This window comes from Rhinolophus sinicus, linkage group LG09, assembly GCF_036562045.2.
Source record: "Rhinolophus sinicus isolate RSC01 linkage group LG09, ASM3656204v1, whole genome shotgun sequence".
Classification (NCBI taxonomy): domain Eukaryota; kingdom Metazoa; phylum Chordata; class Mammalia; order Chiroptera; family Rhinolophidae; genus Rhinolophus; species Rhinolophus sinicus.
The window spans coordinates 105,505,667-105,518,963 of record NC_133758.1 but is presented as its reverse complement, the minus strand read 5'-3'; the positions used below and the strand labels follow the sequence as shown (position 1 = coordinate 105,518,963).

The window sequence follows — 13,297 nt, the reverse complement described above, 5'->3', positions numbered from 1 at the left end:
CAATTATAAAAAACAATAAACAAGGCCCTTCATTCTGTAATGATATCGGCTCTCATACTACAGGAATCTCTTAACACTAAACAGAAAATTGTTTCCTAAGGGAATGATTAAAAAAAAAAAAGGTTGGATTAGATTGTGGTTATTTTTAAACACATTAATGAAAACGATTACTCATTTGAATAGTATTTTAAATAAATACAATCAAACTTCTCTCAAATATTAATTTCTTCTGTCTAGTGACAAAGATTATTTACTTGACCAAACTTTAGCCAGTCTTATGAAATTTCTCCTAGGCCTATCTGTGCAATTCCAGTTTGAGCAAGAACCCTAAATCAGTTTGACCAGAACCGTTCCCCCTTATTATCTGATCACCCTCAATATTTTATCAGGTTTGTCATCTTCCACCCCCACCCCCCACCCAGGTGATGTCTGATCACCCTGCCCTGTCTTCAGCAAGCATCCTGTTAGGGCAGTTTAGCCAGAATCCCCTTTGGCCCTGACATTCCCTCTTAGTAATTCCCCATCCGCTGACCTCCACCCTGCTCCTTGGCTAGAAATCCCCATGTTGTACAGTAAAACCCCCTTATCCACAGTTCTGCTTTTCATGGTCTCAGTTACCCTTGGTCAACTGCAGTCTGAAAATATTAAATGGAAAATTCCAGAAGTCAATAATTCACGTTTTAAATTGCATGCCACTCTGAGCAACCTGGTGAAATCTCACACTGTCCTGATCCATCCTGCCGAGGACGTGAATCGTCCCTTTGTCCAACATGCCGACGCTGTACCCACCACCTGCCCATTAGTCACTTAGTAACCTCTTGGTTTTCAGGTCGACTGCCATGGTATCGAAATGCTTATGTTCAAGTCACCCTTACAGCAGCTCATGTTACGTCACGATGCTTCCATCATTCACCTCACTTGATCTCTTCACACAGGCATTGTATCATCTCACATCATCACAAGAAAAAGGGTGAGTACAGTATAGTAAGATATTCTGAGACCACATTCACATGACTTTTATTACAGTATATTGTTACAACTGTTCTATTTCACTATTATTGTAGTTAATCTCTTACTGTGCCTAATTTATAAATTAAACTTATCACAGGTGTGTACGTATAGGAAAAACATGGTATACGTATATAGGCTTTGGTACTGAACGTGATTTCAAGCATCTACTAGGGGTCTTAGAACATCTCTGCGGGTAATTTCGGGTGAACACTGTGTTCAGAATTGAGCCCTGGTCTATACTGAGGTCTCTCTGCCCTGCTGCAATAGTCCTGAATCAATTCTGTTTTTACAACTTTAACTACAGTTGATGTCTGTTTTTTCTTTGACACTAGCCACAACCACAAAAGATTATTCCTTTTAATGGAAAATAATTTTTAAAGAACACATTAATAGTTTTTAAAATTAAAAACTTAAGCAAATTTAAAACTTAAACAAATGTCAGATGCAAAAAAGAAATGAGATACTGAATAGTGGCTTCCAAATGAAATGGTTTTCCTTAAAGCATTAGCAAGTCTTATAAATCTACACTAAACGAAGCTCCCAATGTTTACTCTTCAAAGAATGGGAAATTAAAAGTGAATCAAAATTGTTCTTTGGCTTTTATAGTAGTTTGATTTCTTTTTTATTGCTCTGAACAAGTAAATGACTGATAATGACACTATACAGCTGGTTTCTTTAGAGTAACAGCTTCTTAAAAAACAGTATTATTCAAGACAGAGGACGGAAGGCGCGAGTTGAACAAGCTAACATCAAGCTAAGTCCATATTGATTAAATAAATATGCACATAGTAATGGTTTCCCAAAGAGATTCCTCTGAATGACAATTTCGTAGCTATTAGAGGGAAAAGTGTTTTAAGTTAATTTTATGATTTAAAATCAAATCTCTTTAAAACACACACATTTATTAGAGTGCTTCATGATTATCTCAAGTGTTTTAGAAGTAATGAAAAATTGCTTAAATGGGTCCTAAAAATACATGAAATGCATTGCAAAAGAGCTTTGATTTTTGAATTTTATTTTTTAATGGTATCTCTTATTTGGTCCTGCAGCACCTATGTTTTAATTGTCTTTCAACAACTATCAAACATTTTCTGTGTGCACAGAGATATGAGAAAGACAGAGAAGTACATTGTCTGTCCTCGCAGAGCTTATAAATGGGCTGGGCTGACAGCAACAGAATATCTAAAATGCAAGAAAGATCAAAATAAGGGCCTGGCCCAGATTCCCAAAAAAGTCTGCTGCCAAAGTCTTTGCATCTGTTCTGTCAAACCACTGCAGCTCAGACAGAAGACAGAAATCAACGCTAACACTGATTTTACCAGCTGTCTCTTGTCTCTGAATTCAGAGACTACATCTGGAACTACGGAGAACTAAAATACGTATAGGCTATTGAGATGAAGCAAAAAGCCCCAAATGGAGTCACTTGTGCTAAGCCCCATGACAGCAAACCAAGACTTAATACATAATCTAATTATAGTTTTCAACCTCTCCCAGAAATGTAACTAGTGAACCTGGAAATTACCTGGCCGAGTGAGGTGTATGGAGGCCCCTTCCCTTCCTCTTAAGAAAGCGAACATGCTGAACCAATGTATTCTTTGCGAATCATTCCTTTTACCACCCCCTTTCTGGCTTTAAAAATCTTCCATTCTGTACAACCTTTTGGAACTCCTTTCTATTTGCTAGATGGGATGTTGCCTGATTCATGAATAACTCAATAAAGCCAATTAGATCTTTAAAATGTACTTGGTTGAATTTTTGTTATTTAACAAGGCCTAGAAGACAGAACCAATCAAAATTAAATTAAATTAAATTAAAAAAATTCATATGAACAATCTAATACACCCAGCCTAAACAAAAGGAATCATAGCTATACAAAACTAATCACTTGATAACTCTGTTAACAAAAAGAAATCGTAACACTAAACAAACAAATTCTAGCCCTACCCTGGAACAAAAAAGAAGGGGACATTGACTCATGGAAGAAAGAGTGTACGTTGAGTCAGGATCTTGCAGAGGCACATGACAAAAATGAGCCAAAATCCAGACAGGGTGCTCTGAAGTGAAAAAGACCAAAGGATACAGTGTCAGGAAGCCCCAAGGGCCCTTCACCAGTTAACACCTGGGATGGCTCATCAGTTCCGAGCTGCTCTTCCTGTCTGCCACTTCTAATCCACAGGCCGCAGGTTTTGCCTTACTTCACGGTCCTTTATAATCTCCTAATAGCTACTCTACTTGTAAATGCTCTCGAAAACACTGGTGTTGGACAAGGTCAGTCTTACACAGCTGCCTCGGTATTTTGAAAGCAGGCTTGCAGATGCTACTGGAACAGAGCGGAAGCCAAAAAACAAAAGGAAAAAAAGATAAAAAAAAAAAAAATCCAGACACTGAGAAATAAAACATACTCAAATTTGACAAGTTTTTCATTGTGATTATACCTGGTTCAAGTTTCTGACCGCCTCTCCTTTCTGCATGAAGGCCCAGGGGGTTCCTCCCCACCCCATTTCTCTAAGTTGAGCAAACTCTTTCCTCACAAGTCTCTCCTTTCTAATAGACCATAAGGCTGAAGGGACTATAGGCCTAAATATACAGTTTGGTCAGAACATAAGGACATTTCCTCAGAGGGTGTCATGGGGACTAACAAAACGAGGCAGGCGGTTGGGGTGCTTTGATGTAGAGTCAGTGGCTGGGTTGTGCTTTGACTGAAGTCTGTAATTACAGCGAATAAAAAAAGAGGAGAGGAAATGGGTGGGGCTGCAGAAAATACTTTGGGAGCTTAAGAAAGTTAAGTTTACCAGCATATCTTATTTTTTATTTGGAATTTATTGCTCGAAGAGATATCAGTAAGAAAATGTACAGAAATCACAAAAAGCTTAAGTCATACACAGATAAGTCATAATAAGTCTCTAAAGAAAAATGTAACTAAACAGTGCCACTGTGCCTTCCCACACATGTATCCAGATGTTCTGTCTGGACACCTCTGACCAGGGAAGGTTATCAGAACGAGGCAAGAGAGTGTCTAAACTAGAGCAGATAGGGGTAAGCTTGCTAGCTGGCCTTTCTGTCACAAAAGCCTTTCTTCCCTAAATATCTGGAAGAACACCAAGTGGTTACTGAAAGACCTTCACCCAACTCCAGCAACGCTCTCCTGGACACCTAGATGTCATGACCGTCATCCTATCCCCACCCTGTACTTACATCCATCACCACTGCCAGAAAATGCCTTGGTTTAGACAATCAAGACCTTGCCGTCTTCAAAACATAAGATGAACAAGAGGAAAAGATCATTTGGGAGCAGGTAAGAAACGCGGGCCACTCTTCACCTTCCTTTCCTTTCCCTTCAAGTTTACTTTAGTTCCTCAAAACTGCCCATCGTCTCAGAGATTACATTTGGAGATACAAATGTAAAACATGCTTTTTATGTAGTACAAAAAATAAATACATAATCATGTAAGAATTACGCAGAATTGTCTCAAAATAGCGCGCTTTCATTCCCAATTCAATGCCAAGGCACCGCCTCATTTACCAGCAGAGTCACACGGGCAGTACCTGACTCGGATCAGTCCAGATCGAGGGGAGATCTCGTTTCTGAAAGAATTGCCAATCTGGGCAGCAGCAAACGGTAACTTTCCTTGGTTGAATTCCAGAAGTCGTTTGAAATTCAGGAAAATCCCCTGTGCAGTTTCTGGTCTCAAGTACCTATAAATTTAAATAAATCAGTCTGTTATAAAGAAAGAAATTATGTTTTCTACCAAATCTGAAATTCCTAAGTCCTAAATGGACTCTTTTCACACAATGCTGTATAAGCCCTAAAACAAAGTATTAGAAATAGGTATTTTCCTCAGTAGCCAACATTCCCAAGCCAGGATTAGAGAAAGCATCAATAACTGGTATGGCAACACTTCTGTCAGAAATGTCACTTTATTTCATCACTTGGGTGAGTCAACACTACGTCTCGCATAACGGCCCTAAAACGTCTGATATTCTCCTGACTAACCATTTCCATGGAGACAGACGACAACTGTAATCCTTCTGAAAATCAGACCCATGCCTACGCATACCTCTGTCACCCCACATATTAAAATGTAACTGTGGGCTAAAAAGAAGCCCGCGTGGGTTAACATGTCACTTCAGAGTTCACGCATTGCAATCACCACACTATGCCAGGCAATTTTTGAGGTTTTTCATGTCATGTTCATTTTTGTGGCAGTTTACATTTTTAGCCAGAGGCTTCTTCTAATATTTCTCCAGATTTTAAAAATAGAGCCAAGAAAATAGACCATTAGAGTCACTGTCCCTCTTTGAATTTCACAGAAAATATTCTGTGCAAAACAACTAAGAAAACATACCCAACAGCCTACTTCAAAATCAATATTTTACGAAAACAACTTTAAAACAAAGGAAAAATCAATAAAATTTTACTCTCTTCTCACTCTAACACACCCAGCTCTTCTGATATTTGTGGTACTTTCCAGATTTCACCCAAATGTAAGTATAGCTACAGTTTAGATGCATATTTATAAGTAGATGTATAAAATTATGTACTTTCATTTATTTTATACTTTCCCATTTTCTAAATAACAGTAAAATTCTCTCATATTTAACAGTTACTGGTATAATCTATTTAACCATCTTCAAATTACTGGATAAATAGGTTATTTCCACTTTTAATTTACAGCCCCTTGACAACTATGGCTTCCTTTCCTTTTGAATCATTTTCTTAGATAAATTACGTGGAGTTGGATGACAGATCAGAAGATATGGCCCATTTTATGCCTCTCTGTATGTATTGCCAAGATGAAAGGCTTACCTTTGGCCTCTTTCCACAAAATATTCCAAGTCAACCCTGCGTCTTATTAAAATAATTCCAGTAATACATTCTGCCACATTAATTTTTATTATTCTTTAGTTTCTACTCCAGGAAACATGATCCATTTAGTTTCATCTTGTAAAAAACCCTACTCTCTCTTACCCTAAAATGAGACCATAAGGAAAATATCTGAAGCTGTGAAACGGAATACTTTGGCTAAGATTGTTAACAATGGACAAGGAACCTGGAAATACAGAGTCTAGTTCTGGATCGTACTGTAAACTCCAGGTTTTCTTTACTCCGTGAAAACCACATCTTTTAAATCAACATGCTAACCCTGTGTTGTGCAATGTGGTAGGCCACTAGTCACATATCTATTTAAATTTAATTAAAATGAAATCAACTTAAAAATTCCATTCCTCAGAAGTACCAGCCCCATTGCAAGTGTGCAACGAGCACACACGGCTACCACACTGGACAGCACAGAATACAGAACATTCCATCACTGCAGAACACTGTGCTGGACAGTGCTGATCCACACGAAACGGTTTCTAAAAGTCTCTCTCAGCAATAAGTTCAATGACTTTCAAAATCATTCTTCAACTGCCTTCCTTGCACGATGCAACTGTAACTACAAGATGTGATGATCACACACTTTTATGTTTTACGGCAAGAAAATCAGCATATACACTAAAAAAATAATATTCAGAGAGAATTAGAATTTAAGAATATGTCTGTCATAACTTCTCCTTAATATATTTATCTGTACTTTCTCCATATCACTTTTCCAAATTTTTCCTTTGCGGATGAGATGCTATTTACCTTTTACTACAAGCAATTTTAATAATTTCGTTACATAAACAATAAGTGGTACATACCCAGGCATGTTTCCTCCAGGCCCAATGAAGGTCTTGAACATTAAGTTAAAAGCTACTGGAGGGGACAGATCATTTCCAGTAATGGGAGACTTTACATTATAGTTCACAAAAAGATCCCCAAGTTCTTGCTGTCCATAGTTATCGAGCTAAAGAACATGCCAAGAAAATAATTAGTGTAAAAGACTGGGAAAAAACAAGGCATAAGATAAAGTATTACATATTAAATTTCATCCATTGTTAAAATTCACCCAAAATGAGATCGGAATTCACCTAACCTTCAAGATACCCACAGTAAAACCACAACCAGCCTACATGCTTTTCATTTAGCGATAGGGAAATGAAGTATCTTTCTGGCATTCACCTAAAACTCACACATTCACCATTTCACAATGAAAGATAAGGCAAAATACCCCTCATTCAATTGTAAGTTACTGGTTGTCAAGAAATCTGAAATCATTGTCAAGAAGTTTTCAAAGTTGCATTTTACCACTCTTTATATTTAAGAATTAGGTATACATCCCTGTCTGCTAATTAAATGTGCACATAACTTTCCTTTCCCACTCTACATTAAGCTCCTTGCGGGTAGAAGCTGTGTCTTATTCATCTGTGCATTTTCCAGGATATTGAACATTCTATAGATTGACGATCAATGCCAAACCCTCTAAAATGACATTTGACCTCCCTCCAATTCAAGAATTTCAAATGACTATGACAAACCATCTAATAGTAAAGAATATTTAAAACTTAAAAAATATATATCCTAATGGAAACAAAGTAATTAGATAAATCAACTCATGGCCGTAAGAACTAAGGCTGTGGAGCCAGAAAATCCTGGGGAAATCATTCAACTCTACCACTTATGGGTTGTGTGCCTCAGGATTAAGTTCTTCCCTATCCACTCTGAGTCTCAGTTTGCTTATGTGGAAAATGGGGGAACAGAACCTACCTCACTATAAAGGCTACTATGAAGATTAAATAAAGTAACACATGGAACGTATGCAGCACGGGGCTGGCACATAGCACCGACTCAATAAAATGACAATTTATATTTTCTCCCCTCATAAGCCCAGTGGACACTTTCATTCCAGAGAAAGGTATCTTACTCACATTAACCACATGTCCCAAATTTGAATGAACAAGTAAAAAAAATTAAGCCCTCTAGTCTCTATTTCTATGGACATTCTTGGGATAATTCACTAAATGTCCTATCATACCATTGTCCTGGAGACTGGATCAATGAGGAAACTGTTCCAGAGTCTTCAAGATATGAATACCATAAAAATAAATGGTTCTCCCGACTTGAGGAGAAAGTCAGAGCATGGGGAACATCTGTTTCCCAGGCAATTCAAGAATATATAGTGCTTTTCAGTAGAAGACATAATGAAAAAAGAAGTCAGGAAGGAAACGTTCCAAGGACACAGACAGAAATCAAAATCCCATGAAAGGGAAGGATTTGGCAGTACCTAGCAAAATTATATTTGCATGTACCTTTTGATTGAGCAATCCCACTTCCAGGAATCTAGCCCAAAGATGCAACAGCAAAAACATGAAAAGACACAGGCACAAGGCTCACCGCGGAGGTGTTTGCAATGGCAAAGGTGGGCAGACTACATCCATCAGTAGGCGACTGGTTCTATAAACTCGCGCATCCACACAACGGAGAACGATGTGGCTACAAAATGGAGTACGGTGTATCTCTATATACTATTCTGAGGCATTCTGAGATATTTTGTTATATGAAAAAAGCAAGTTGGAGAAATGCATGGAATGCTACCATTTACCGTGTTTCCCCAAAACTAAGACCTAGCCGGACAATCAGCTCTAATGCATCTTTTAGAGCAAAAATTAATGTAAGACCCGGTATTATATTATATCATATCATATTATACTATACCCGGTCTTAAATAAGACCGGGTCTTATATTAATTTTTGCTCCAAAAGACGCATTAGACCTGGTTGTCCAGCTAGGTCTTATTTTCAGGGAAACACGGTACCTAGAAAGGGGGCATAAAATACCTATACGTCTTTGTTCATATTCCATAAAAAAAATTAAAAGGTTTCCCCCCCCCCCAGGTTAAAACTGGTTACCTACGGGAATAGGAAGGGAATAGGGAAGAGGAACAGACACTAGATTTATTTGAATGTACACTGTTTTGAAAGTTTAACTTTGAATAGGAAATTTTTTTGCTGTAACTATAAAATAAACATAAATTAAAAAAAATAAAACTCTAAAAATTCAAATTAAAACAAAATAATAGACTAACTGCATATCCAGCTGGTGGCTGAGCTATTCAGAAAGAATGACTCCATGTGATTTTAAACAGTTATTAGACTCCAAGTACTAGTGTGTCCCTAAGGAAATAAAGAACAAAACAATTTTTTCAGCTGATTTCAATATTCATATTGTTGAGGGTAATGTTGCTGTCATTATTCTGAGGCTATTCATGTGTATAGTATGGGACAAAGCATATCAGTAATTATCCTGGAGCTACTGAGAACTCGAATTTTTGGTGTGGATGAAGGAGATACAGGTTTAGATTAATAAAACAAAGCCAAGTCCCATAGCTAATGTTAAGTAAAAGTATCAATATGAACTCATGATTTTTATCTTAAAACAAACAAAAGACCAATTCCCTAGCTCAAGCCACTTGAAAGGTCTAACAGCAATGACTAACAGCATTCCCACTAATAACCACCAGCGTTCCTTGGAGAAATGGCTGATTACACGTCTGTGACAAGAAATGTACAAGATGAGTCTGAAATATCTTGTCACTCAAACAAGTGATCAAAGATTACTGGGCTTGTGTCAAAAGGATTTAGCAAACAACTACTGTTGGCAAAGATTAGACAATCTGACCAGCAATAAGAATAACAACTACAACTGAGTGAAAAAGATCAAATGTTTTAATTTGTAAATTCATAATGAAAGAAGGGAGGGAGAGAGGAAGAGGCACACAGGAACTCATTGCACATTTCTGAAGGATGCTAGGGAACCAACTAATTGAAAACAGGTTAAAAAAAAAAAAGATGGGGGCAAAGGGAGCGGAAATCAAGCCCTAGTCTCACTTTTCATTAAAAATAGTGTCTCAGAAATCAAAGAGTTGATGAGGGAAAGTTTTTCTATATGGAAATACTCTAGCTAATAAAAAAAGGAAGAACAAAATGATAAAATCATCATTTGGAAACTCCTAATCAATTAATGAATCCAGACAACGATCATCTCACAGAAGACATAACCAGGCATTATGTGTCTCCTAATAGAAGTACATTTACACTTGCTAAGCGTCTTGCCAAAAATAGCTGATCAAGCCTCTAGATCCAACTGCCCAATTATAAGAAATATAGAAACAAAGGAACATATGACACATCACCAAACTAATGTAATCAGCCAAAATCCAGATAGTAGAAAACATTAAAGAAATGTCTCAACTTAAAAAAAAACACATTTTTTTCAATGAAAATATAAAGAAAAGAGATAAAGAACCTACAGACTGAAATAGATTTAAGAAACATACCAATCACAAAGTATGGACTTCATCTGAATCCCAATTTAAACAAAATACTGGTAACATTTAAGACCATCAGGGAAATGTGACAATATTACACATTACAATAGTACACATTATTTACTGAAACAACAGCAGTGAGGTTCATGTTTTTTGGATTTTTATCTTTTAGAGATATATAATGAAATATTTACAGATGTAATAAAATGGTATTTGAAATACGTTTCAAAAAAATTGAGGAGGGGCAAAGGCAGAAAAGAGTAGGGAATAGGCTCAACAAAATTTGGTAACACTGAAACAGGCTGATGAGTATAAAGTACTTATTATATGATTTTCTATTTTTATATGTTTTGAATTGTTCATAATACAAAGTAAAAAATGACTTTACAAACTGGTATATCCAGAGATGGGTCAGCAAAAATGGACAGAGAAGAGAAACAACAGAATTCTGAGCTGCTGAATCTAAGTAACAGGAATAAAGCTCTTCCTAGCACACAGGGTCAATGAGAGCCTTTTAAAGAAACAGGAGTGCTTCCTACAGCTGAAAAGTTGTCACAGGCACTAACAGGTGCAGAAAATGCTATTATGTGCTCAAGCAACAAATAGGCCTTTGGCCATGAATCCACAGGGGTCATGTGCGAGCACTGGACCATTTCCCAAAGGTCCCTAACTTTTCACTGAAAGTTATCCTGACAGCTGCATCTGCATGGGATGTGGCACATCAAAAAACAGAGCGCGCTACTAGAACAAGGCTATGATGAAACACGGTGCTCAAACTATAAAATATGACTCAACAAATCAATTAATTACTTCCTGCTCCTGACAATTTACTTGGACATGAATGAAACGTGTTATGATCAAAGGCATATGCACACAGAACCGTAGTAAGTCTAACATTCTGAATAAGAAACAGAGTAATTTAAGGGTAATTAGAAGCGTTCTTCATTTCTTCTTTCTAATAAAGGTCATGCCTTTGGAAAAGGAAGGAAATGAGAAATGAATGTGTGGCTGTAACTGTGTCAAAATATAAGAACTGATTTTCTAAATCATAAGTAGCAATACTAAAGCAATGAGCTTCAAACAGGGGATAAAATGTACTTCACAAGGACCCAAAATAAACTGCCAGATGAAGAAGATTTTCAATTTAAATGAGGAAGGAGAAACGTTCTCAGCTAATGTTGGAAAGCTAGCTATCAGATGGAAAAAATAGCATGTTAAAAAACAATTACGCCAACAGTGGAAAAATATCCAGCAAATTCTCATGAGAAAAAAAGCAAAGAGTGAGGGAGTCCTACGCTCAGCCCCATATTTACATACCAATGTAAAGAAAATATGTATGAACACAGCACTGGTTGTTGTTTTTTTCTTTTTACCCAAGGAAGTAAATAAAGTTTACGAGGTGAGCCAAAGCAGACCTCAGGATCAAATACGGTGTTGGAAGAATGGACTTTGCTTAAATCAATACATGAGGTGAGAAATCAGCAACATATATAGATGGACATGTGCGTCTTCCTAGGGCAAAGATGTGAAGTTTTCGTTAAAATCTTAAAGTGGTCTGTGACCCAAAAAAAGGGTAGGAACCACTTCTGATATAGAAGGTATTCCTGCACTTGGTAAACATCAGAGTAGATGGTCTCTATGATCTCTTCCGTCTTCCCTAAAACCTGTCAACTTAAATAGAAATGATAAAACTTGAGTGTCCCGGAAAAGCAGGGCCTGCGTATTGGGTCCTCAGAACAACAGCTTGCAGTCAGCGGCAGGGAACCAGAAGCACATCAAGTGGCTGAGAAAACAGGGCTCATAAAGACATCTGCCCCCAAATCTCCACCTCGACACTGAACACTATCCATCATTAGTCCCTCCTCCGGTTTTGCTATTCAACCCAGAACACGGGTTTCCAAGGAGAACAAATTTTATGCCTAGTTAGCTGAATTTGCTAGTTTTGACTAAAATAAAGGGTTAACCACAAAAGGTAGGAAGGAAAAAAAAATGCCAAAAGAGGTGCCATGAGGAGCAGCGGTAAACTTGGCTTCTTCACAACTGTGTCACAGGGTCAGCACCACACGGAATTTAACAGTCATCGAGTGCTGAAAGAAAGACAGCACCTCCCTGAGCTACTGTGATAACATCTCTCAGGTACTCACCTGAGCCAAGACACTTTCCATCTCTGATTTCTTCTCAGCAGAACACTTCTTATCAGACATCAGTTTCTGTAAATGAGCTACAAGAACAGTTGGTACATGTCAATTTCAATCAAGAGGAAAAAGGACAATGCATTTTTGAGTTTCAATGCTAGACAGGTCAAAACAAAACAAAACAAAACAAAAACAAAAATGAATCCAAAGATAATGTTCTTAATTTATATGAATCCCTTGGTTGATTCTACAGGGAAAGTCATGATGTGTTTTTTTTTTTTTTTTTAACTTTTATTTATTTAAGTGTGTTTCTCCAGGACCCATCAGCTCCAAGTCAAGCCGTCGTTCCAATCCAGCTGTGCAGGGCTCAACTCACAGTGGCCCATGTGGGGATCGAACCGGCAACCCTGTTGTCAAGAGCACCGCGCTCCAACCAACTAAACTAACCAGCCACCCCCATGGTATTGTCTTGATTCTTTTGCTGACTTAGAATTTCTAATTATCGGCATATATTGTTTTTTTTTAGTAAGGCACTTGATCTGTGTACTTAAGATCTGTGAACTTTAGTCTTTGTATATTATGCCCCCCAAAAATATTTAATAGAAAAACTTTGAGAAAGGTTTAATTTAAACCCTTTGTTTTGATCAATCGTACTTAAAAGAATATTTATCTGAGATGAAGAACAGTACCTTTTAATAGATGGTCAGCACGAAAACACTCTCCATTTTTTACATCTTTCACCATGAAGTCAGCAAATTTGTCTACGTGGCCAGAGGTCCTAAGTTAACAAATGCCAAGTCAATTTGTCATGTTGACACAAATTGACACATAGATTTTACCTTATGACAATCCCCCTTCCATATGTTTATCCATAGTCTATATCTGTGAGCCTGGAAGATGGAAGCTCCCATTTGTAGAATGACGTATATCCATGGTAGATAATAACGTACACCAGAGAAA

The 13,297-nt window shown here is 37.4% G+C and overlaps 1 protein-coding gene across 1 annotated transcript in view; it reads right to left on the bottom strand.

Annotated features, from left to right (window-relative positions):
- The window catches only part of GARS1 (glycyl-tRNA synthetase 1), a 41,652-nt gene that overhangs the window by 16,255 nt on the left and 12,100 nt on the right, over positions 1 to 13,297 (bottom strand). The window contains exons 5-8 of the mRNA XM_074340945.1: positions 13,027 to 13,115; positions 12,347 to 12,423; positions 6,697 to 6,842; positions 4,558 to 4,707 (exon numbers count right to left, since the gene is read on the bottom strand). Coding sequence (XP_074197046.1) covers positions 4,558 to 4,707; positions 6,697 to 6,842; positions 12,347 to 12,423; positions 13,027 to 13,115 — 462 coding nt within the window. The remainder of the gene's footprint in view (positions 1 to 4,557; positions 4,708 to 6,696; positions 6,843 to 12,346; positions 12,424 to 13,026; positions 13,116 to 13,297) is intronic.